This window comes from Sinohyriopsis cumingii, chromosome 7, assembly GCF_028554795.1.
Source record: "Sinohyriopsis cumingii isolate HCF-2022 chromosome 7, ASM2855479v2, whole genome shotgun sequence".
Lineage (NCBI taxonomy): Eukaryota > Metazoa > Mollusca > Bivalvia > Unionida > Unionidae > Sinohyriopsis > Sinohyriopsis cumingii.
The window spans coordinates 39,037,863-39,065,088 of record NC_142967.1 but is presented as its reverse complement, the minus strand read 5'-3'; the positions used below and the strand labels follow the sequence as shown (position 1 = coordinate 39,065,088).

At 36.9% G+C, this 27,226-nt stretch overlaps 1 protein-coding gene and 1 long non-coding RNA gene across 14 annotated transcripts in view; one reads left to right on the top strand and one right to left on the bottom strand.

The window, feature by feature from the left end:
* LOC149795057 (uncharacterized) overlaps positions 1 to 6,095 on the bottom strand; it is a 58,496-nt gene extending 52,401 nt beyond the window's left edge. For 3 of the 6 annotated variants that reach the window (XM_089964746.1, XM_089964747.1, XM_089964751.1), the window contains exons 1-2: positions 6,035 to 6,095; positions 3,896 to 4,027 (exon numbers count right to left, since the gene is read on the bottom strand). In XM_089964746.1, coding sequence (XP_089820872.1) covers positions 3,896 to 4,027; positions 6,035 to 6,091 — 189 coding nt within the window. In that variant the 5' untranslated portion in view covers positions 6,092 to 6,095. Of the gene's footprint in view, positions 1 to 3,895; positions 4,028 to 5,336; positions 5,771 to 5,805; positions 5,990 to 6,034 lie in introns of those variants that run through there. The other 3 variants (XM_089964749.1, XM_089964750.1, XM_089964748.1) reach the window with 3 other exon arrangements.
* LOC149795056 (uncharacterized) overlaps positions 1 to 27,226 on the top strand; it is a 131,157-nt gene that overhangs the window by 88,588 nt on the left and 15,343 nt on the right. Inside the window, exons 1-3 of one of the 8 annotated variants that reach the window (XR_016422246.1) lie at positions 9,595 to 9,795; positions 11,725 to 11,787; positions 16,248 to 16,332. This is a non-coding gene — a long non-coding RNA (uncharacterized LOC149795056). The other 7 variants (XR_016422247.1, XR_016422245.1, XR_016422248.1 and 4 more) reach the window with 7 other exon arrangements.

Here is a 27,226-nt window from a genome sequence, read left to right as displayed (position 1 = left end):
TGTATACATGTATATACAAATCAATTTAACACAGTCTGTGACTTTCATATTTGTGATAGAAAATGACTAGGTTTTTATATTTTATGTTTGTATGACTATAATGAAACAATAAGACTAGTTGACCAATAGTCTGTGGTCTTTACTTTCGCATGTACTCAGATGTAATTTTTGTTGGATGAGAAAACATCAAAGGTCTTCTGAACTCATTTTAAAATGCACATGGTGTTTTGTAAATGGTGATGGACTTAATAAAGAGAATTAATGATGATATTTAAAGGTATGGTCTATGAAGTCCTTTATTAATTTCTTAATAAACACCAGTAAATATTGTAATGACAATAAGAGAGCTTATGCACATGGGCACCCACAGGATTTTTTGCAAGGGGGGGGGGTCAGTCAGTCACAGTCGGGAGAGTTAGTATAGTAAGCAGTCTGAAAATAAAGCTAATATTTACCAAGGGTTCATAACAGTTGGTGCTTCAAAGGAAATGTTTTCTTTGAAATTTCAGCAAACTATTTTATCTGGGTACATTTTTAAAAAGGAATTGGCTGTCGTTTGGTCGAATGTAGTTACAGTTCCTCCCTGCCTATTGAATAAACCAATAAGTAAGATATTTGTTTTTTTTACACATTTGTGGTTACGAGTGATGCTGCCTTCCACTCAATTTAACAAAGGGTCAACAGACGATAGAGATGCAGCTGTTCTGGTCTGATGACAAGTATTAGTACAGAACATGTGGGTGTTCTGAAGGATTTAATTCTGAGTGATAAGAAGAGGAATTTAACATACCATCCACACACAAATGTCAGTCTATGTAAATATGAGCAAGTGGCCGAAAATCTGACGATAGATAGATTACGAGATAATGCCTCGTCTGTTTGATCTCCACTACCAGAAATGTCAACAACAAAAAAAGGCAGATATCTCACTACATACAGTACTCATGCTCGATGTCAACATAAGTGGATTACGATATAACAATGCACTGTTAAGATGGTTTGTCAATATGGACAAAGAAATTGTTTATTTAACAATAGATAAATTTCAGTGCATTTTATATCAGGTTTGTGGCTTCCTTTCATGGGGCCTCTGAAATTCTCCATTCCAAACCAATGGTTGTATATACAAGTTTAAACAGCCAACAACGTCGCCAACAAGAAAAAATGCCAGATGTTATATTTAGGAAAATAAAATCACAGTTTGTGATATTGGCAAAGCCTTATGCGATCCTAGAATAAACATTTTACACTTTATTTTTCGTACTTTTGTTTTCGTGTACAAGAAAAATACATATAAAATTTCAGGAGCCACTCTATGATTGTCTTGTATTATTCTTGCACGATCTCTTCCCCAAACTGATAGTAAACTTTTTATGGGGTTTTATTGTACTTTTCAGAAAGATTTGTTTTTTGTGCGAGAAAAAAATACATATAAAACATACAATTTTGGGAGCCATGCTGCAACCGTGTTATATCCAAATTCGTGTTATAACAGAGCAAGCTATAGCAGGGTCACACTATATATATATATATATATATATATATATATATATATATATATATATATATATATATATATCCAATATGATTTGGGGGGGCATGTGACCCCTTTGACTTATGCTGCAAAACTGCAACGACAACAATAATCACTAATGTCCGATAATTTAATAGATTTTTTTAAAAAATACAAAGTGATATGTACAAAAAATTATGATACATTTCAATAATTATTATTTTGATAACTGAATTATGTATGTAAAATTACAGAGTACGAAAAAATACATTAAATGTGGTAACAGCCTTTGAGTTTTGCTTAGGAAGAAAGTGTATTCATTACAAATAAACAGAATTTTGAAAGAATTGACTGTTGGAGCAAATTACTGTGTTAATTTCTTTTTTGGTCATATCTTGTGTGAAACTGTTAATCAACTGCTCCAATGGCCTATGTGGTTACAGCGTCTGCCTCTGATGCAGGAGGTCGCAGGGTCAAACCAGAGGTTAGTGTTAGGATTGGTCGGCCTGGTGTCAGGATAATGTTACTGGGTGGGACATCATGTTACATGGCTGCAGCATGATACGCCAGTGCCAGGCATCATTATAAACTGCCACACTGCAGACATTGTAGCAACATGACTGAATAATTGTTAAAGCTATTTTAAATATCCAAATCACACACACAAACACATACACACGCTGCTAATCATTGTCTATGGACTTAGTTCTGAAATAAAGGAATTATAATTAGTTAGTAGTAGTATAATTATAGTGAATGCTAATCACTAAGACTTTATACTTAATGCATTACTAATTTAGGGAGTATAGCAAGTGTGGTTGTAACAGAAAACCAATCCACCTAAACAAGTCAAATGTTTCTGTTCCAAAGTCTGTCCTCCCCACAACATGTAGTTTGTGTCAGCATTACAATGTCCATGTGACTGAAACTGACATCTGCATATCCAGGCACATTTAAGAAAATAAGAAGACTGCATTACATTTGAAGTTAATACTGGTACATGTACCATAATTACCATGCATGCTGGGACATCATATATGGTAGAACACCATAAATTAATTTCCAAAGTAATTTTTTATGGCATCTCTTCATTTATATAGTGATGCTTTGTTGGTAAAATAATTAATAAGGGTATCAACTGTAGGATTTTAAGTGAAACATCTGAAACTTGCTTCTCCAAAAATGCACTCAAACTTGAATTTGCATGTAGACAATAGTATGCACTGCATTTGTTTTATTACGATATTCATTACACAATACTAATATCTAGGTTTATTTGGATTTTAATAATTGAAATATTAATTTAATATTACATGCCACAGAATGGAGTATACATCAGTATTTTATCCTTGGGTCTTTACTAGTAATTATATTGCTTCCATTGTTGTAAAAGTACGAATAACTCATATTTGGATTATATTTTGTGTTTTACTGTAAGATTTGTTTGATGCAATAAAAACTCTGATTTGATTTATTCTGCTGTTTTCATTTAGGTCTAATTCCCAAATAATATTTCCTTAGTTATCTGCAAGTGCAGGGTCCTAGCACTAGTGCTCACAAATATATTGACATTTGCCCTCACGATGAATCTCTCTTAACATGATTTTTCTTTTTGAAAAATACTGTTATATTGTTAACCTGGATATAACACATTATTTGGTATCTTGCACCATATTCCATGTCTAGAGTGTCATGCGTGAATTGCTGGTGCCTTGAAGCAATTGTTATTTCTCTTTCTCTCATTAGCGATTTTGTTGGAACCAATTTTCAGTTTGGCAACGTGCTGAAACCCTTGACGAGAACCAAATATGACTTGTTTACACATCTTCACATCAATGTAACATGCAGGGGTAGGGTGCAGAAAATTTAACAATTTGTTTTGTGTCTGTAAGTTCAGGGACATATGATCCAGGTAACAAAAGTTTAGCCATAAGTTATGAGATAGGTAAAAAAAATTTTTTTTTATCTTGTTGGACAGTGGCCCCAAGTGGTCTAAAGTGCTCTCCGTTACGGATCACTGCCATCTCACCTCTGTCTGCGACAGTTCGAGTCTCGGATTCAGCCAATGTGGGTATGTGACAAAGCTTGCCAGCAGCTTCTCGTGGGTCGGTGGTTCTTTGCCGGGTTTTCCTGGGTTCTTCCTCCACCATTAATATTGGCCGCCATGTATAGCCTATCGTGTGCTGAAAAATGGCATTAAACCCCACAACAACAACAACAACAACAACAAAAATCTTGTTGGACAAATATGTCCAAAGAGTTTTCTTGCATACAGGTATTTTTGCGTTTTGCAAACTTAAGATAGGATTTGGAAAAATAGCAATTTTTCAAGCAAGGAACTACTGCATCTGCATACAATCAATGAAGAAAACATATCCTTACCTCCTTCAACAGTTTTGTTGCATGGATCATAATGTCTCGGAGTCCAAGACTTGAATTTTTGGAAAATATTTCAGAAGGGCAAACTGGTACATGTGTTTGAGACAGTTTCTCAGTGAAGAATAGTGACTTTCCCTGCAATACAAAACATTTAAGACAACAAAACATCCAAAAGCTAATATATATATATATATATATATATATATATATATATATATATATATATATATATATGAGCTGAGTAATTAAAAACCAGTATTATCAAGGATTACATAGCTCTCCTCTACTACATTATCATGTTTAAAATATATTCAAACTAAAGTTTTCTTGTCCCCTTATCCAACTAAAGATTTCTGTGCAATATTTTATCTTTACAATGAACTTCTAAAATTTGAAATTTGAACTAAATATCCCATATTTTTCTGACAATATTGTGAAACCATCTACCTAACCACCCACCCACCTAACTACCTACTGAGACTAGGCACAAAAGACGTAAAAGAATTCAAAAAAACATTCTTTTCTATCATTACCAAAGCAGAGGTAATATGTTTGCATACAGCAGTACACAGTCCATGCATCAATAATTAATAATGATAATGATCCTAATATTCATCCCACACTCAGAGAAAATATTAGTTTGTTTAACAAAATAAATGTGTGATTTGATTTTTGACATAGGTTTAACAATTTTTCAGTCATATCACAACGATGTCTGTAGTGTGGCAATTTATAGTGATGTCTAGCACTGGAGCATCATGCCACAGACATTAGCAGTATGTCCCACCCAGTCACATTATCCTGACACTAGGCCAACCAGTCCTAACACTAGCCTCTTAATGCTGAGCACCTAGTGAGGTTGAGCTGTTAGTACCATTTTTGTAAGTCTTTGCTATGATCGAACCCACGACCTCCTGCATCCAAGGCACACACTCTAACCACTAGGCCACTGGAGCAGATGTTTACACACAAAAAAACAGCAGTGTCTCTAGTCAGAAATACACTGAACTTGATTTTGGACAAGGTCAAGTCCAAAATACAATTAAATATAACACAAAATGGAGAAAAAAAATAACAAATTAAATAAAGATAACACTCAAAGAACAGCCATAACAATCCAGCATTAACAGTAAATACAAATTTAACGATAAAGCAGATTACATTATGCTATAAATTTACTCATCAATAATTCTTTATACAGGAAAGGCCAATTTACACGATTAATCAATAAATACATTGTATCAATTTATATGCATTTCTATTTGATATTGTTGGTACTGGTTTAGTTTATAAAAAGTTAGCTTTTATAACAAAAATTGAAACATCAGAATATGTATTTGGTTATAAAATCTAAATACATTTGCTCATATCAATTTTGTTCTGCAATTTGTATCTAGAAAGTTGCTAATAATTATCTGATACAAATGAAAAGCAGAAAATCAACCTTTCACATTCTCTTCTATGCCTGCAAAAACAGGCATGTGTGCTCCATTGTTTTGTTATTTTCTTTTGTTTTTATTCTCTTCGCATAGTCCGAATCAGCATGACATTTGGGCGAATCAACCTGTAATATGGACCGAATCAACCACGGTACGAATCAAATAACATTCATTTCCTCAAGCTCCAAACCTCGAATACACAATACACAGTTATAAGCAACTACAACGAAAAGTAGCAACACATGACGTTTTATCAATAAAGTACAACGAAATCTGTGAGAACACGAAATCACCTTTCTAAGTTTCTGTACTATAATAATACACATATAAACATAATATGTTCTCACAGATTTCGTCGTATTTCATTTTTAAAAAGTCCTACTTCTGTGGTTGCAAAAGACTAATATATCCACCGATTTCACGAGTTTCTTTTAATTGGTGAAATAATTTAGCAATATTTTAAAAGACAGTAACCTCAATGACAATTCTGACTCTTGGTAAGCAGGTTTACTCCTGCCTGAATCAACAGTAGTAACAAAAATGGAAAAAATGTACTCGAGATCAATTTTTTAATAATCCAGCTGCAGTTCATAATATAACAATTTTATTTAAAGCTAGTGTAAACAGAAAAGAGCAAATGTAGTGCAAACAAATTAGTTTTGATTTGTTTAATTTAAGTTGGTGCATGCTATTGGATAAAAACCGTGTATTTTGGGCCATAGAAGATCACAATATCATATTTAGTCAACTGGGTCGCCATTTTTATTCGCTTAAAACAATATTAATTTTTTTAAAGGCCCTTTATTATCCGAAATATATTTAACTGTTATCTTTAATGACCAAGTTTCATTAGCGTTACGGTATTTGTTTCTACTATGGCAAAATATAATATTTTGTAAATGATTTTTATTTGTTATAAGCGATGCAATGATTTGAGCTCTAATACAGTGTTAATCTATGACAATCCATTGATGCCATAATCTCCTTTGTCTGTATTATGAAGCCGATACCTGCGAACAAGAAAAACATCGTACAAACTTTATATTTGTTGTCATTATGCGACAAGGCTTGCCCCTTTTTTATTTTTGTTCTTGCTTATGCTCTGATTTTAATAAATCTTCAATGTATTCTTTTGAAACTCGCTCTCCTTCTCATTCAACTCTGTACAGTTAATATCATGTTTCGATTCGACAATCTTAAACTATATAATGGAAAGAAAAAAAACTAACACGTTCAGTAAAATTCAACGAACAATTTATTTCCCTTGATTACAAAGAGAGATTTAAGAGAAGCTTAGAGAATTTTGCATTAAATCCCGAATAGTCCAAAATGTCCTTACATTAGTCCAAAAGTATAGAATGTTTGGAAAGAATTCCAATTACCTTGACTGGTTTGACGTATCTCCATGATATAATCCAGAATGTATTTGAATGAGTCCATAATAATCCCAAAGTAGTGTTTAAGTACAAAATGTCAACGAGCATTGTGTACTTCTAATGAATAAGTTGAATGAATAGTTCCTGTCAAATTATAATTTAATACAAATAAAAATTATTCCTCAGCCTGATGTTAAGACATGAATACAAAATGTGTTTACCTAGTTCTATAAATAAAGACTTTTACCTCACATATGACACAACAAAATGCTCTAGATGTGGGTAATTTCTAATTGAAATCTCCATCCAATATTGTCTACAACTTCGTTTCCAGAACATTCGAAGGTCGTAATCAAGGCTAGGTCCTGAACTCAGATTCAATTAAATATATTAAAAAAACATGACAACAGTCAGGTAGGACAAACTCTACCTGCAAACATGGACAATGGCCATGCACACACATAAATTAAAAATACATAAAACATAGTGAGGCTTTCTTATATGTCATCTGGCCAAAAATACAACTATTTTCTTCTTAGATAATCTTTAAATAGTTTGAAAATCAACGTGTATGCTACCTCAATTGAAATAGTCTAATTAGGTTTGGCTAAACGTTCAGCCACAACGTATTTTAGCTGTCGCTGTCGAAGCATCATTTGTTGCTTCTCTGCAACTGCTGCGATTGCGGGTAAAGTTGTACAACTTAATCAACTGATTTCATGTAACTTATTAGGATGCTTGTTTTTCGCATAACTCGTTAAATTACATACATTCCTTATAGTGTCATTACAATAATTGCATGTAAACTAATTTGGCTTGGTATTTTTTTTAAATAAGTAAAATTAGTAAATACTAAACATTATTAACATGGACTAACTAAATGTCGTTGTTAAACAATAAAAGTAACAACACACACACACGCACGCACGCAAACACACACGTACATACATACACACACACACATACACATACATACATACATACATACATACATACATATTTTTCTTTGATACATTGTATATTTTAAACCCATGTAATAATAATAATAATAATAATAATGAAGACTTTGTATAACGCCTAATCTTTAGAAGCTCTACGCGCTTTACAACATTAGACAACACCTATAAGATTAAAAAAAAAACAATAATAATATTATTACAAAAACAAGAACCATGAGATTAGAAAAACATTAAAAAATAAAAAGAAAAACATGCTGAGAATATTTCAGGTAGGAAACATTATTAGGTCTTTAAGTTTTGTTCTTGCAGTCGAAATAAGTGAGTTTTGAGATCCCTCTTGAATGTGATCACTGTGTCTTTGTGTCTAAGTTCAGGGGGCAATTCATTCCACGTTGCTGGGTCTTGGTATGCAAAAGAACGCTGTCCATATGACTTTGTTTTCATAGTGGGAATAATGAGTATACGATTGTCAGAAGAGGAGCGTAAGTATCTTGCTGGTGTGTACACATGGGTGATGTCGGATAGGTATGTTGGACTAAAGTCCGACAGTGAAACGTAGCACAGAGAAAAAAATTTGTGTTTGATCCTGGATCGAATGGATAGCCAGTGTAGGGTACAGAGCAGCGGGGAGGTGTGCTCTGATCGTGGTACTCTAAGTATGATCCGAGCAGCTGTGTTTTGAACTTTTTGAAGTTTCTGGAGTAGATATTGAGATGAACCATACATAATTGATTTACAATAGTCCAGTCTTGAAAGTACTAATGAACACACAAGAGTTTTAGTGGCATCAACTGAAATATATTTGCGAATTGAACTGATGTGTCTCAGCTCAAGATATGCAGCCTTGCATATGTTCATGACATGTTGGTGCAGTGTGAGAGTACTGCCCAGAGTAACACCTAGGTTTCGTACTGATTGTGTGAATTTAATGTTGGTATTGATATTTATTGTTTGAGGTAAAGGATGTGAATGAGAAAGTCTTTGCGTTGTGATCAGAATCAGTCTAAGATAATATAACATAACATTTATTTAACGTCGGCTTGATTTAAAACGACGATTCAATAAGCTTTTTATGACAATATATCAAACAACTCATGCATTATAACAAACATGATTAGCAAGAAATACAAAGACAACATAATGTATAAACACAAATTGGACAAACACGCGACGCATAACTTAAGACATAAGCAAACTTATCACATAGCAGGTACAGTTTTCCTAACGTCAATACTAGTTCAACTTTGGTTGTGACTATTTTGTAAGCACGACAAATAAAAAGTGCAACGTCTGTCAGAATGAACGAAATTATTCATTCTTCCTTCCATCTAAATAATTTCCACTGAAATAAAAAGTATGTGGTAAAATGATTCTCAAATGAGCAATGAGTTAACATTAAATTTATGAAAGCTGGACATTTTCAACTCATTTCATAAATTCAATATTAAATCAATATCCATATGAGATCCTCTATATAACATTCGTACAAGTCATTGAATTTTATAGTCCAAAATCAGACCGTGGTTTGGCCCAAACCTATCCCCCTCTTTTTTTTTAAATTGTAATTTGCACGTGAACGTGTGGGTAATCTAACGCACCCACTCTCCCCAACTTGTTTATTGTGCCTCTAATAAATGGAGAGAGAACGCTACAAATATGAATTACTTATGGCTACAGGTTAAGACGATTTTCCGGTTTGGATTTAGCATCTGGGATTGGAATTGTGGTGGTGATTGAGGTCAGGTATGATAGCATTCAGAAAATGGCGATCAGCCTTGGTTATCAGCCTTGCTTAATTAAACTCAAAAACCCATTGAATACGACAACTAGTATGTACAAATTGATGTAAATAAGTCACATAAAAGGATTAATGATAAAAAATTTTTTTAAATTAAATATAAAAGCTATTTATCAAATTTATTATCAGGTTCTCCAGCTAGGGGCCGGTCATTGTAATGTCATGTTTTTTAAGCGTCTGTCGACTATGATCAATCGTAGAATTTGAATGTATTACCGAATAAGATAGATAGTAACTTACCAGATAAATATTGTTACTTGCTGGGGCTTAGACGACGACAAGAGAAGACATTCGAATTTAACCAAATAGAGCGCATATTCAGGAGCATGGTGTATGAACGTATTGTATTTTGAAGCAATAATTGATAGGCTGAGTTCAAATCCTAGCTTTGACCTGAGTTTCAATTTTAAATGGTTCGTGCTGCTGGAATAGTCGAGAACTCGCCTTGGGATTACTCGCCCCATGAATAGTCCTACAATGTAAGACACTGCACAAGTTGGTTTTGTTTCAGTGCTAGTCCTGACGCCCAAAACATAAATATCGGCGTCATGGTCTTACATGTAGAAATAGCTCCATGGAGAACCTGTCCCTTGGAGAAATCATCATTCCAAGTGTCAGGAAAAGTCGCCCCGAAGATCATAGATACTAATTTAGAGGTATCGCCCAATGATGGATACCGCTTTATATGATCGCCTCTTGAATTGTTCAGTTACCGAATAACCGAGATACATCATGCTACATGTCTGAGGCATGATGCTCCAGTGCTAGACATCACTATAAACTGCCACATGCAGACATATCATATACACATACATACATCATTTAGGACTTAATCACACTTAAATTCAGATATACCACACACACACCTGTTCATTTCTATAGCAAGTGTTTACTTATGCCCTGTGTATGTAGGACTATTATTGCCGGTCATTGCAGAATAACTTTTTGCTGTTGTTGATTTTGTTTACATAGCACAAATCACATAGGACATGTAGGCATTCAGCACCAACTATTTCAGTAATTGGTGCCATTTTTTATACTTTGATTATACATTCCTTTGAGTAGCAAGTATTCACTTCATTTAGATTCTTATACATCCATATTCCTTTGGAAGGACATTATTTCAATGCCCCAAGAGGTCCCAGCAGCAAAATCAATATTAATGTACGTATATATTTTGACAAAATGAACCTAAAGGTGTGATCCAGTATAATCTGGATTGAATGGTGCGCACTATAATGTCACAATGAAAGCTACACATATTGATAAACAAATTCGTACTTCCCTCGATTGTGATGATTACACTGGACATGCTCTTATTTTGACCCAAGTTCAGTACATGGCCACCATTGTAAAAGTCCATAGCAATAGATATTTGTCTGGAAGATTCATGGAGACAGTTAAGGTGCAGAGCATTCAGTAATTAGGATTGAATAGACTTTGGTTAAATAAAATTAGTGTTAAATTTTAAAAGAATTTATATTTAATTAAAAATGAGTAAGTACACATACATGATTCATGTGACTTGTACTATAGTAATGTCACCATTGTGTGGTGTTATATCATTATATCAGACTTGTTTGTTTGAAACTTGCCAAAAACAAGATAACATAATAATCTTTGTGGTATCCTAGATAGTAACAGCTTAAGTGCAGCCTCATTTATTTCAGCATATATCTGATAATTTACCTCATAAGCTTTGTCTCCATCCCAAAAAAACATTGTAACTGTCTATTCAACTATTTATTTTAAATGATCCCAATTATTTTCATTGGAATTTAATATTTGCCTCATATTTTTAGTAATAACAAAATTATATCACCAAATACCCTTTTTTGTAAAAACAAACCTGGCTTAGAATAATTTAAATATGAGTATCTGAAGGCTTCTCTCCATCTGTTTGTCCACTAACTTCACAGATGTGCATCAGCACCCCTATCCCCTCAATCAACTATGTAAGATGCTTTTGAGGTGTAAAATCCAGCGCTTTTTTATTTCTACATGCAATGTTACCTATGTTTTAAGCTTCACCTGCTGGAGCTTATGCAACTGGTACATGAAGCAAATTGGTGATAACTATGCCAGTATTTATTGACATTTTCATCTTCTTTGAGAATTGATATTACATGTATTAATGATAACTGATTGATTTCTTCGTGAACACTTAAGGTATAAATTTGACAGTCTTAATCAGTATACAAGTAAGATCTCTCACTTCTCCAGAGAAGCTCTCTAACTCTTTCTCTCTCTCTCTCTTCAGTCAGCCTGGAGTGAATTCACCAACCAACCTAGGGCTAGTTTTCCCTAAGCGAGTTCTCCATTGGTAAGTTCTCCATTTGCCAAATACATGCCACATGACATAAGATGTGACATTTAGTCCAGGGTATATAAATGGATCGTTTTTTGTGTCCCTGTATTACTAATATTTGCATCTTTAATATATTTTATTTCTTTCAAACGCATATTATCTGCAATAATACACTTATAAGTAATAATTACAAAAATTATCCCCCAAAAATGACAATACAATACTTAGTGAAGTTTTTTAAAGATTTTTTTTATGTTACAACAGAGTTGTTTTCCCCTTAGATTAAAATATTTAAATGAAAGATTTCATTATGTATGGTTTTCAATTAGATTAATTATTCCTAAACTATTTTCATATCTGCCCATATGTAGAGATGTCAACATTTTGGGAAATTTCTACCAGGTACCTGTCAGTCCTATCAATCAGTTACCTGGGTACCCAATCAAACGAAAATTGTATTAAATGTGAACCTGAACTGCTTTGTTGTAGGTTCACAGGTGCTAACCCCCTATAAAGGTATAAGCATAATTATTACTAATATAAGCAGCAAAAAAGCATAATCTGAGCATAAAAAGAGCAATATACACCACTCCCTTAATAACTCGCGCACCACAGGTCCAAAAACAGACTGCACTATAGGCAAGGGTGTAATTTATCGAGGGACCTCCATAGCTATATGAAATGATGCCATCCTTGCTTGACACTGTGAAAGCCTCTAAGAGAGGTAGGGCTAGCTGGTCTGTTTAATGGCTGAATACTCATTTTAAAATCTCGTTGGCAATAACTGTCAATAAAGTGCTTTGTCAAATTAAGTTATTTGCTTTTATGTAAAAATGACCTTTATAGTCAAGATGCCGAACCACTGAGAGATCGATAACAATTCCAACAGGTTTCAATTACCAACTTTGATCACGATTTCCTCTGTTCAACAAATACGGGTCAGATTTTTGGTACTTTCTAGTAAAATAAAATGGGCTCTGTAACTGACCCCTTGTTATAAGTGGGTCTGCTACTTATCTGGATCAGCGGTTAAAAGTTTCGTCTCAGATCGTCTAAATTCATTTGGATTAGTAGTTACACTGTATTTACAGTTTGTTTCTGGACACCGTTTCGGGGGGGGGGGGGCAAATATAACATTTATATGCATTGTAATTTTCGGATCTTGCTCCACTATAGTTTTTTCTACATCTTATGCTAACAGCTGCCTCGCTTGGCGCTCAGCATTAAGAGGTTAATGTTAGGACTGGTCCGCCTGGTGTCAGGATAATGTGATGGATTGGGACATCATGCTACCTGTCAGCGGCATGATGCCCCTTTGCTAGACATTGCTATTAAACTGTCACACTGCCAACATCGTAACAATATGACTTAATTTTTTTTAAAGCTACGTTAAAAATCCAAATCACACACACACACGCACACCTGTTTTTCATTCATTATCATTTCCATGGTATTGGACAAAGTACTTATTTTTCTTTATGGCAGCATGTCATCATGTTAGCTAACAGTAATTTCGTTATGGATGGGGGGTGGGCCCACAAATTTATCTTCCCCTGTATGTTTTCAGACACCTAATTAAAGAATTTAATGTCTTTGGACGACAAAAAAAAGTAATTATTTGTTGCCGTCTGAAAACATACTGTAAATACCGTAGTACAATAGTAGAGACAAAAGAAATTGATAGATTATTTATGCGTAACACTCACTTTAACTAGTCTACATGTCTACAGTAACTTTCATGAATAGTTGTAAAGTCCAAATGATGATTGTTGTATTATACTCGACCTGCCATGGTTCGTCCCTCAACGGCAGTCCAGTGCAACATGTTTTAAGTTTAACAAAATCCCTCTCCTAACATTTTTCAGTCGTATAACATCCATCAGTCACATCTATTCATCCCAGTTTGGGTGTTTATTATATTGCCACTAAAACACTTGTGTGTTCATTAGTACTTTCAAGACTGGACTATTGTAACTCAATTCTGTCTGGTTCATCTCAATATCTACTCCAGAAACTTCAGAAAGTTCAAAACACAGCTGCTCGGATCATACTTAGAGTACCACGATCAGAGCACACCTCCCCGCTGCTCTTTACCCTTCATTGGCTATCCATTCGATCCAGAATCAAATACAAAATTTGTTGTCTGTACTACGTTTCACTGACAGACTCTAGTCCAACATACCTATCTGACCTCACCCATGTGTACACATCAGCAAGATACTTACACTCCCCTTCTGACAATCATATACTCATTATTCCCACTTTGAAAACAAAGTCATATGGACAGCGTTCTTTTGCATACCAGGGCCCAGCAACGTGGAATGAATTGCCCATTGAACTTAGACACAAAGACACAGTGATCACATTCAAGAGGGCTCTCAAAACTCACTTATTTCAACTGCAAGAACTTAAAGACCTAATGTTTCCTACCTGAAATATTCTCAGCATGTTTTTTATTTTTTAATTTTTTTCTAATTTCATGGTATTTGTTTTTGTAATAATATTATTATATGTTTTTTATGTTGTTTGAGATTCAAAATCAAAATGCGTGTGATTTGGATTTTTAACGTAGCTTTAACAATTTTTCAGTCATATCGCTACAGTGTCTGCAGTGTGACAGTTTATAGTGATGTCTAGCACTGGGGCATCATGCCGCAGACATGTAGCATGATATCCCACCCAGTCACATTATCCTGACACCAGGTTGACCAGTCCTAACACTAACCTCTTAATGCTGAGCGCCAAGCGAGGCAACTGTTAGTACCATTTTTTAAGTCTTTGGTATGACTCGGCCGGGAATCGAACCCACGACCTCCTGCATCCGAGGCAGACACTATAACCACTAGGTCACCAGAGCGGTGATTGAAAATGCCAATAAGTTGACTGTTTGGGAACCCCTAGTGATGATCAGATTAAAAATTATAAATCAATGAATGAAATGACTACATTCTGTGCATTTTTTATATTCTTGATGCCTTTTAATATTAAAAGGTGGTAGAAACAAATGGGATGGTGCAAAAATACTATAACATGGTATAAAAAGTGTATATTATAGTAACCAAGTTTTGCTTTGCCTTTGCCTTCAAAACAATATCCATCATGGCTTTCCGCAAATAAAAAGATAAAGAAAACCAACACAACCATATGCCCTGACTTAAACAGCCAACACTCGCTCCAGAGCAACAAACTTGTTGCAAATATAGCATTAGTTAAACTGGACATTTCCATTTTGTTTTTTATTATTGTAATCGTGGTACATATTTATATTTTATTTTGTCAGATATTTCTTAATCAGCAGTTACTATTAGTATTTATAAAAAAAGGTGTTGATTCAGTTGGTGACATAATGATTTTGAAACAGGGATGTAAGGTTGCGAGAGACATGGGTAACAAATCAAGGACTGGTGCAAAGTTAAGACAGTCAATGATACTGTGCAGATGTACACAAAACACTGCAGGAAATAAACAGTAAACAGGTGACATTATGTAAGAAATCCACTTTCAAACTTCTAATATAGTTTTTTTGCCAGCTAGTTTGAACATAACGTAAAAAGATTTATTTGTTTTGAGTGAAGAACAGAAAAAGATCATCGATTGGATTTGTTACCCATTATATTTACTCAATATCTATTTTAAAATGTCTGGAGGAGATAAAGGACTGTAACATTGTGCAAGTTTTAACAACAGTGACCTGCAGAAACCTGAAAGACTAACATGCTTAAGCAATTAAGCCGGTTTCATGATCATCCAGATGTAGTGGGCAAAAGCTAAGATAGGTCCGAATTTAGCATTTAGTATTTGGATAATCACATTACTTAAATAATCATGCTAAAAAACTACTTATTAAGCCTGCCTTTTTTCATTAGCAAGGTGTAACAGCATTGTCTTACCAGAGGTCTCTGTTCTATCAAATCAGTTGGCCATTTTAATGCATGTTTTTTTTTTACAGATGTTAATTATAGATATGATAATCATGTTTCCTGTTAAACTTCAAAGTGTGTGTCCTGCAGTATTACTGTACGTCTTTGTGCAAACATTTAGAGATAGAAACAGAACTCTTGGATATTATGATTATAAAAAGGGATTTCTCAGATAAGGAGAAGTGTTGCTGTAAAATGTAATCATTTGCAACAATTAGTATATTTCGCAGTTCAGGTATGTGGTAGCCATACAGATAGCTTTATGTAAATTATATACTTGGTGCCCAGTTCAATAGACTTTCTAAATGAGGCGTGAATTGTCTTTTCCAATTAAATTGAAAAGGAACTATTGAATAGCCTTGGTGAATATATATAATAAAACAATATTAGTTCTACATTCCTTTGTCAACCTATCCAGATATCAGTCATGGCTTCAATATTGTGGCCATACATTGACTTAACTATAAGACGGACAATGTATGTATCTTTTTTCTCCATTAATGATCAAGATGTTCATGTATTACAATTTGTTTTTATTTAGCTGAACACTGGCAGTTTGTTTTGGGAGAATATCCCCTGGGCTGACAGTGTCCACCATTGTGCTGAATCTGCAAGTGGATTTAAAGTTCTGTCATGGCAGGTTAGTGAAAAACCTATCAACATCAATTTTATGTTAATATTCTATTTAAAAACATTGAATTTACCATATTTACAGTATACATTGGGACAGCTTAAATTAATTTTTAAAATAATGTTTTGGTGAACTGTTTGTTTTTATGAGTTTTAGGTTGTGGGACAACTTTTAAATCATTCAAAAAGTACATGTCAGTGAATGCACTCAAATTTAAAATGTATTAAAGTGTGTTCTTGAGATAAAACACTTTTATCCACCGCAGCATCTTCTCATCAACCCAACCATTCTCCTGTACACATTTGATCCCTGCTTTCGATGCATGAATGTTTTTTAGCTTCCTCATGCTGTTAAAATTACCACTGGTGACAATTCATCTCCTGAAGTGGAAACTGCAAAGACTAAAGTAAGACATTTTGTCTGCGCAATTCATGAAAATTTTCACTTTTAAGACTGGCCTGATTGCTGCGAAACTGACGGGTTTCTTGTCATTGTTCTTGAATTAAATATGTTGAGAATTATATGTTCTTTCTGTATCTGTCTTTCATTCAATATTATTTAATATTTGTACAACAACATTAAAAAGAAGTATGTTGTTGATATCAGATGATTATTGGACTTCTGATATCGTTGTTGGAGTTGTGAAGTGAACACAAATGGCTGAATTCATCTGACTAGTAACACAAATGGGAAGTACCAGGTTATGTTTCATCTATGGTGTAGTTTTGTCTAGTCTGTCAGCGGATTAAAGACATAATGATTATAATACTTGCCATATTTGCCATTTTTGAGAAAATAAATCATTTTCCTATCGATTATATAACATAGTTTAAATTTGCTAGGCCTGCTGGTAAGTGACTACCATATGCCGCTACCACACAGTGGCAGCAGATTTTTATATTTTTTATGCAATTGCTCGGACCTCACGCCTGAACCTAGAAAACCAAATGTAAAAAATAGGATTTGTATATTCATAGGAAATTTGGATTAGAAAACGGACTGCTTTTCATTTTAAGCCAAATTTTGTTGTCCAAAATTTTGAATTGCTTAGCTGAACTTTAGTGTGAAACTATTACACAGTGATATGTAGCTTGAAGCATTGGTTTCAGATCTTAAATAGAACACAGGAGAAATGGGAAATTGTCATCCCTTTTATTATATATTCAAAAACAAAACGAGCCCCTGTATCAGTACAGGTTTGGGGACTGGTTTATCAATTACAAGAAGACAATTTGATTTTAAAGAAATTCAGTTGTTTATGCAGCAGTTATCTTTTTGAAGGCTTTTTTTTCTCAAAATTTAAATCAACCCTTTTTGTAAATGTTTTTAAATGATTGATGTTAAACTAGATCATCTTAATGAGTTTAGGTCGTTTGAAAAATTTTGTTTGGGTTTTTGGCACAGGTAAATTTCAAGTTAAACTGTTTTCGTTTCAAGAAAAGATTTTAATACTTAGCTTTTATTTTATTTTTCTACTGTGATAGAAAATGTTTACATTGTATAACATGCATATGTTCGTTATGTTGTTTCCACATAACAACATAGTGCAGGTCAGCATGGTAAAATTAGAATTTGTATTCTGTACGTTGAAATGACTTTACATGCCAATTTATATGAGTATAGTCAAACTTGTTTTGTGTGATACATTTCATGGTTTTGCACATGCTCATCTTTTCTGACTATTTTGGAGAGTCTTGAATGATAAACAGCTTTAGGTTTAGAAAATGCATGTTTTATAATCCAAAATGTTCTTTAATTCCATTCAGTAATGGTCATATGTGAATCTTGAACAAAGTAATTTCATCCTGGAAATGACCTGAACATTTATCTTTTGAAAAGCATGGGAACCATGTTAGTAGTGAATGGGGATCCTATAGCCTCAATGGGAATTAGCATTAAAAACACCCTTGGGAACATATAGCCTCAATGGAAATTTAACATGGAGAAAAATCGTGGGAACATATAGCCTCAATGGGAATTTAACATAGAGAAAAATCGTGGGACGATATAGCCTCAAGAGGAATTGAACATGGGAATTGGGACTGTATAGCGTCAAAGGATTTAAACAGGGTGGGACTGTATAGCGTCAATGGAAATTGAACATGAGATTTTTTTAAAAAATTTTTTTAAAAAAGGGGTAGGCAATGGAAAGACTATCTCTTTTCGAGAAATATGGCTGGCCCTGAAAAGGGCCTTTGGGTTTTCTTCTGCTTCTAATTTCTTCTTTTCCTCCACCAACTTCTTATTTTATCTCCAACACTCTTTCTCTTCTTTTTTTTCTCCTCCTCTTCTTTCTTCTCTTCCTCCTCTTCTTTCTTCCTCTTCTCATTTTTTTCTTCTTTTTCAATATTTTCGTTCCATGTTCTTATTCTTATCTTTTCCTCTTCATCCTCCTTCTCCTCCTTTATTTCCTTCATCACACCACTAATCTTGTCCTTTGCTTTTCTTAAGTTGTTAATTTCCATCTTTACACGATGGGGACTATAGGAATAATGGTCTTCAACGAGTCTTATTAGCATCTGTTCCATTATTCCTAAGTTGTCTAAAACGTCTTGTAAGGTTTGTATTTTGTCCATTTGGTTTGACGCCATCTTCTTTTTATTCTTTGCAGAATGGTTTGAACAACGAACACTGTGGGTTCTTATAGTGAAAGCGCGAACGTGAAGGAAAACATCCCCCTAATAACATAAAATTGATCTTACCTAGATCATGACCGAACAACGCGCGGACGTGAAGGAAAACATCCCCCTACTTTCTCATTTCATATAATATAACCCCAACTATACTCTCCACATACGCTAAGAAACAATAAATAAACCCATAATCTACTATTCACACAAACATACCTGAGCTCTTATAAACACTAACACACCAACACATACCCTCACACATTAAAAAAGAGTTAGTGTTTATATTCACACTACTCTACCTACACACATTGGCAAATCTATCGTTATTTCTTTTCTAGAGTATTGGGTAGCCCTGAAAAGGGCCATTTTGTTTGGAACTTCATGGACACCTGGTTAATGGTGGCACCTTCCAGGCCTGGCGCCACATACACATCTTATCCCCCAGTTACTTTTTACCTTTTGGGGGGAGAGAGCAGAGGCAGGATATGTCGCTTCAGAATCCCAATTTTCGCTCTCTGGGATTCTGAAATTTTTTCTTCTCTCCTTTTCCTCCTCCTCTTTGTATCTTCTTTCCTCTTCTTCTTCTTTATATCTTCTCTCCTCCTCTTCTTTGTTTCTTCTTTCCTCCTCTCTTATCCTTCCCTCCTCGACAATGGCTTCCGCGGCCAGTTCATTTAATATGCGCCTGGCATATTCCAGATGCACATGAAGTTCCAACAGTTTCTCCAGTCTCGTGTTCATTTTTGGTGTTGATCAATCAACAAGGGTAGCTGGACTGCCGAACGAGTTTCAATTTATACTGAAAGCGCGGACGTGAAGGAAAACATCCCCTAAAACATAAAATTCATCTTACCTAGATCATGACCAAAAAAACAACAAGAACGCGCCGACCTAAAAGAAACACTCACTCACTTTTTTTTGCTACCCATCACTATTGTAAAATTTTTTATAAATCACTTCAATAGACTATCCACATAAGCAAAGCAATCCAATCTAACCCCAAATATACACCTCAAACACCAAAAAGACATAATTTTAATCTACTATCCACACCAACCTACTTTATCACTTACAAACACACAAACACACAATCCTATACACAAACACATACCCTCACATTTTTTTTGAAAAAGAGTTAGTGTTTATATTCACACTACTCTACCTTCACACATTGGCAAATGGATTGTTATTTCTTTTCTAGAGTATTGGGTAGCCCTGAAAAGGGCTGTTTTTTTGTTTGCTATGGCATTCTTTTTTAGTTTCTAAGAATGCGATGTCCTCTGAGGATAGACTTTCTGGCGATAGGTCTGCTTCTTCGGAAAGAGAAGAAGAACTCTTTGGTGTCGATACGGCAATCGACAAAGCCTCTGTCAGCTTCAGGTTGTTGCTGCTGTTGTTGTTGCTGCTGTTGCTGCTGTCTCTGAAGTCTGTACTTTTCTGTCCATTCTTCTTTTTCCCTGTTCACTTCTTCTCTGAAGAGCTCTTCTATTAGGTCTTCAGTGATTTTTAACATTCTCACATTCTCTATTTCTTCTGGCTTCGGTATCAGACTGTGTCTGACCCTATGCAGATTCACGTAGGCTTCGTTGAGCTTAGCTAGTTTGGAGCACATCTTCTTAGGAGGATGAGTCGACAATGGATGGTTAGACTGGAAACAACCCCGGTTCTTAAAGTCAAAGCGCGGACGTGAAGGAAAACATCCCCCACACGTTTTTCTAGTCTCAACGTTTCAGTGAGTGTCATGAGAGGGATAGTAAGAAATGAAAGAGCATCAATCCAACATTCTTATAGCTAAACAAACCACAAAGGCATTTTTTTCAAAACACAACATTTTTTATTCAAAAACCACTTAACACTAAACAACAACTCTAACATTTTTTTTAACAATAATCCAACACTATAACATCAAACAATTTTTTTCAAATCACTAACATTTTTTTCTCAATGGACAATCTACTTTAAACAGGGCTGACAACGTTGTGAATTAAATTGTGATTTCCACTGTTGGAAATCATTAGGCCATTGATGGACACTACGTTTCCTAGCTTGAGACAAAAGATAAGCATAATGGTCACAAAACCATCGATCTACTTTCACATCGTTTCTAGCAGAAGAACGAGGATCGAAATGAGTCACTAAATGTTCTAAGGAATAGCCCAGGCTGCGATGATGCAGAAAATACACACAGTACTGTCCACACACCAAGGAATCTGTGCCTTGTAATTTCACATTATTGAATCGGGTAGTCTGAGCATTTCTTCTCATAAAGTCGATGATATCGTCTTCCAAAGGGGGCAGTCCGTACGAATCGAAATATTCCACACATCCTTCTTGAGGAAAGTAGACGGCTACCCAGTGGGTTCCTGGGAGATGACTGTCGTCCGTGTTGATCACGTAAGCTTGATGGTCTTTAGGTTTGCGATGAGGGAGTTCATCTTTAGCACAGACAACAGGATTCCAAGAAGCCGTATACGAACTGTGGTTCAAAAGGTAATAAAGTTCCCAGGTATCCATTTGTGTTGTTTTTTTCTTCTTTACAGGTAATAATACGTCGTCAATTCGATCCTGACTTTTTGCTTGAAAATGTCTGACGAATAAACGGTTATTCGTTCTGTTTCCTCACTCTGATTCAGGAGAGCTTCGATACGATGGATCTCTTGAGTGGTTAATGGTGGACAAGAATGTTCACGCAAGTCTTTATACCACTGGTGCAACACGTCTTTGTTCGAGATGAGACTTCAAGCTTCGTCCAGATACTCGTCCAATTTTTCTTCTTGACTTAACATCAGGCATTTATCGTGTTGAATTTGACTGGGATGATCGTTTTGACATCCATAGCAATTTTTCTTGATCAATTCCGTCATTTTGTCGACCAAGTGTTTGGCAAAACAGGAGACTAAATGGGCTTCTTGTTCTGGCCATCTCGACTTCATCATGATCACTTCTTCATTTTCTACGGTCTCCTTACATTCCATCTCCAAAGTTTCTCCACTAGGTAAAGAGAGATAACAGTCTTCCATGGTTTCTAGTAATCTAGGATGACTTCTCTCAAACTGTTGATTTCTATGGTATTATCAAATTCTGCATACAGGATGACGTTCACTGTATCGTACAGTGGCTTTGCAAACTGAAGTTCCACACGAATCTGGCCTGATTTTATAGGGTGGAAATGTCCCTCGTCGCTGCCCTGGTCTGGAGTGAAATCGAAAGCCCACAAAGCATAGCCTCCTGCATAATCGTCGTACGTAATGCCGTGACTGTTGTTGGTTCCTAACTGGCCCGTGGCTTCGTACAAGGACAAGTACGATCTCAAGTAATTGTTCTTGGCAAAGTCGGGTTCGAAAGGTCTGGTACACAAGGTCTTGCCATCGCGACTGACTTCGATTTTCTTCACGTTGAAGTGCTGAAAGTTGAAAGGATTTTTAGCGAAGTGTCCGTTGAAGGTTGAATTCTCGACCATGCCAAGGATTAAACGTTTGGGTAACTGTCCTTGAAACAGATGATCTTCGATCATGGAATGATGGTTAGCGGGAATGGTGAACGTTTTCACTTCCACACGTCGTATGGGATACTTGGCGGTTGTTCTGCTCAACGTTTGACTGATGTCGTTACCTACTTTGGGTAACACTTCCACGTGTCGTACGTAGAGTTTGGCCTCTTCGATTTTGCTTTTAGGAGCCTTAGTAGCATCAGCCAACAAATGGAAAGCGGTACTGCTGCGATTCAGTCTGAGGCGGACATTGACCCCGTTCAGCAAATACTTCTCTTGCAACCACATGTCCAAATGCAAACGATCCATCAGTTCTAAACTCCTCTTGTCTAAGATTTTGATTTCTCTTTGCTCAAAGCCGCTATTGGTTCCATCTACAAGGTCGAACTTGCCCGCTTCGTCAGGTTCCCACAGCACACAGGCATTGAGATGAGTATCCTTGGCATCTATTCCGTACGTCAAGAGATTCTCCAGGTAGGCACGGTAAGGGTAAGTATCCATGCTGCTGCTGACCAGTTTGTTATTCAAGTACAAGTCCACTGAGCTGAACAAGGAATGCATGAAATTGTTGACGGGAGCTATATTCTCAGTGTCATCTATTCCACCATCATCCTTATCTAGAACTTTGACTTTTAAGTACAAATAACTGCTATTCAGATCGATGTAATCTTCGGGCTGTCCTTTGATTTCAAACTCGATGGGAGCGGAATCCGTTAATGAGGAGACTGGGTGAAATTCCACCCACTGGGATTCTTGCATCGTCATCATGGTGGGGGGCATGGCAAACAGATCCAGTTCCGTTTTGGAACAAGAGCAAGACTCTCGGTGCATCATTTTGTTCTGTTCTTTCTCAATAATCGAAAACGTCTATGTCTCGAACGGTTCTTCTTTTCTTGGCCTTTCTCGCTTGAAGTCTGGTGAAAGGGTGTTTTCTTCGTCGTCTCTTTCTGCCTTGTCCTTGTTGAATGCCTGACTCGGTAGCGTGCAGGGCATTTATAGGTGTGTCTCGTCGACTTAAAATGTCTTTACCCGTTTGCAGCAAGACATTTTTGCCTGCCCTCATGAAGGCTTCTTTAGGGTTTTGTTTGTCGATGATGACATTTTGGAGAAATTCTTTGCTTTGCGTCAGTGCCGCATCTTTCAAGGCGTGCAATCCGCGTGTCACCATCGGTTTCAACACCGGGGCCACCGAATGAAAGGCCGATTTTAACATGTCTCCTAAACCGTGTCCTCGCTGTCGAGCAACCCCTCGGTACACTGGATACATGACTTACTTACGAATCGTGAGAGAACCGTTTTCGAAAATGGAGTTTCACCGTGACTTTTCCTTTGGTGAATGGAATATTTTGTCCCAAATCTCCTTTTATAGTAATGTTGACCGTGTCCAAATACAACTTGCTGACCGGCAAATAGTGAGGATGGACAAATTCGTGGTGGACGTGGTAAGTGTTTCCACCTTCCTCGTCAGCGTTCACGGCAGAATCCACTTTGAAAGGAATGACACGCAGTAACGGTACGGAGGTGTGTCCCACCACGTTGTACTCCACCACATCGGAATACACGAACATCAAATTCAGTCCTTGGTTCAGTTCTACCGGGGTACGAAATAACTTGCTAAAAGACTCGTTGTCGTAAACGACGGGTAATTCGTTGTTATTGAGTATGATCGTTCTCATGTTCATGTCTCCGCCCAACATGTCATACAATTCAGGACAAAATAAAATGGCCATGATTTTACTCCGCTCAAATTTCATCAAGAAGCGACGAGCTACTTTGTGGTACTCCATGGTGACACTTTTGTTCTTGACATTGTCAAAAGCTTTCCCAAACACGCCATTAAACTTGGTAGCTATGGTGTTGACCAAATGTTGACCACTGAAATAATAGCCTGGGAGAATGGACAAGTGGTAGGTCGACTTTTGAGTTTTCTCATTATAGGTTTTAATGTCAGATATGGTAACTCTCTTATCCAACTCCTGTTGCAATTGCTCGTCAAGAACTTCCACATCAAATTTATTTTGATTGGGAAGGACATTGAGGACTTGGGTCAGGTGAATCATTTCTACTAAAGCCACTTCCCAATGGGCTTCGTGATCTAAGGGGATGGCCTGAGGTAATTTGGCCGTGTAACAGCACAACGTGTTGTTGGGAAACACCTCCATGGAACTGTCACTGGGTAAGGTTAAGTAAAATTGGTTTTGGTGACTCATAATTCTAGAGTTCTGTGGCTGTCCGAGGGGTTAGTGGACGTCAGAGGCGTGTCTCCGTCCAAAATGGGGTTCTGGTTGTAGTTGTTGGAGTGGTGACTGACACTGGCACTGGACACAAGGTTCCCGGGGTTCCCGTTCGAGGAGAATTTCAGGGAGGGATTGGGAAGCAGGTAACCGATGCAACTGCTCAATAAAATGGTCCACAATTGTTTGTCTCCTTGTTGCAAACTGAAATTGGCAATGGCTGCCCCGATGACACAATACACCACGAAGATTTGGCAGAAAAAGACGATTTGCGTTTTAGGCACACGTTCTCCACACCACACCCACAAGGGTTGTTTTTGTAAATCTTGCACAGAAGAACTAGGGGAAGAAGGAGTGGTCAACGTAGCTGCGTCTGCTGTGTGAAAGGGCATGATGGTCACTTCTTTTTATAGTCGATGACTTGCGAAGCGTCGATCCAAGAATCGAAACTGGGTGGATATCCTTTCCAACGTACTTTGACTTCTTTGACACGTCGTTTGCCCACTTTACGGGTTCTGCGTTTGAGAATGCTTTCGATGTCGTACACATCGTCTTCTTTTTTGGTGACACGTTGTAACTCGGGTAAATAAAACGTTCCTTTGAGTACTTCTCCGTTCATGTCTTCCAATTTATAGACGGCAGGATGACGGCCATGCACTCGTCCAGTGACGCGAAACAGTTCGGTCGTCCAGTTAGGTAAGTAACCTTTGTCAAAAGTGCGTTTGGTTTTGCCAATGCGCACCCAATCTCCTACGGCCAACTCTCCACTTTTCTTGGGGACAGCCCTCGTCGGGGACGTACCGAACAGGCGCTCGAACACCAGCACTTCGTTCTCGGGAGTCACGTCTTGCGGGGCACGTCCGATGCATCGATGGTAAGATTGGTTGTACGCTTGCACCAGGTGCGGTAAGATGTCGATGTACTTCAGAGTGTGGTGATGCGTAAAATATTTCCACATGCGTTCTTTCAAAGTGCGTTGAAAACGCTCCACGATGCTGGCTTTGGTTTCGGGATTCTCGGTGGTAAAAAAATGAATGTCACGTTTCTTTAATTCTTTTTGGAAAGCTTGGTTCAGAAATTCGGTGCCTTTGTCCGTTTGCCATTGAAGAGGGTGACGGCCGCTTTGTTTCAACACCCGTTGCAGGGCTCTCACTAACTCGCTGCTGGATTTGGAAGTCAAGGGCACGACCCAGGCAAATTTGGAAAAGACGTCGATGACACAAAACAAATATTTGTAGCCACGATTGTAGCTGGCCAAATGAGAGACATCGGCTAAATCGGCTTGCCATTGATGATCGATGCCTTCCACTTGGGTGCGACTTCTGGCAAACTTGCGTCGAATGGGTTTGTGTAAAGTGTAGGTAGCTTGTTCTTGTAACCATCGTTGCACTTGAGGTAAACGGAGACTTTTCAGTCGAGTTTTGGCAGCACGATACAATTTTTGAACTCCTGCGTAACCTGCAGGATGCGAGGGATCGTAGTAAATGCTGGCTAAGACTTTTTCCATTTTTTGTGTTGGTTGGTGTGTTAATAAGGCACCCACTCTTGGAAGAGGCTACTCTTTTTCTCTTGGGGTATTTTCTTGGATTGCAAGGCTTTGTGTGTGCGGCCAGCAATAGGTGTCGAAGAGGAGAAGGATGTCTGAGCGGGGGATATCGGTTCTTGTTTCACTTCTGTCTTCACTTCTGTCTTCACTTTCTTTTTCTCTTGTGAGGAAGAAGGGGTGGCCATCATCTTTTTAATCCATCCAATTCTGGAGGTAGGTGGTGTTGTTAACTTGCGTACTTTTTCTGGTGGAGTTTGAAATCCTTCCTCTTCTTCTTCTTTTCCTTTTTCTGTCTTGGTCACGGGTACTGGTACTGGTACTGGTACTGGTGATGGTGCTGGACTTTTCATCAAGGTCTTAAAATCTTTCATAGTGGGTAGAGCTGTTTCGTCTAAAGCTTTCTGGTGAAAGAGTTGCAGTCGTTGCAAGAGTTGACCGTACTTTTGCGATTTTTCTGTTTCGGACAATCTTGGCGATCCATCAAGGATTGCAATTCGTCTTGTAACTGGGACATCTCGCTCAAATTGGGATTGGGAGGTAAATGCGGGGTGCGTTGTTCTTGCCACCGATGGTATTCCATCCATCGTTTGTAAGGCACTAAAGCTAGTTTTCGTCCTTCCATGGGGTTGTCAGGGGTCGATTCTGAGATCTTGGGACTTCCGAGGGCCTTTTTATCTTGCTCCCACCAGTCCTCCCAACATGGTTCCCAAGACTCCTTTCAGTATGGGGCCTAACAAGAGAGGTAAAATGCCTCCACGTTGGACCAACATCTTCTTTTTTTGACGAATGGGAATTTTCTTTCGAACCATTTGGCGAAGAACGTGACGATGTTTGCCTAAGCATTGTTTCTGGTGCTTGGACAAAGGGATCGTGCCTTTCAAAACGTTCAAACAACATTCGCACACGGTATCGATGACCTCTTTGGAGGCCGTTTGAATGAGTTTTTTTCGTAGGGGTGGAGAAGCTTTGGACAGGACAGATAACATGTCCCCATGTTTAGCTA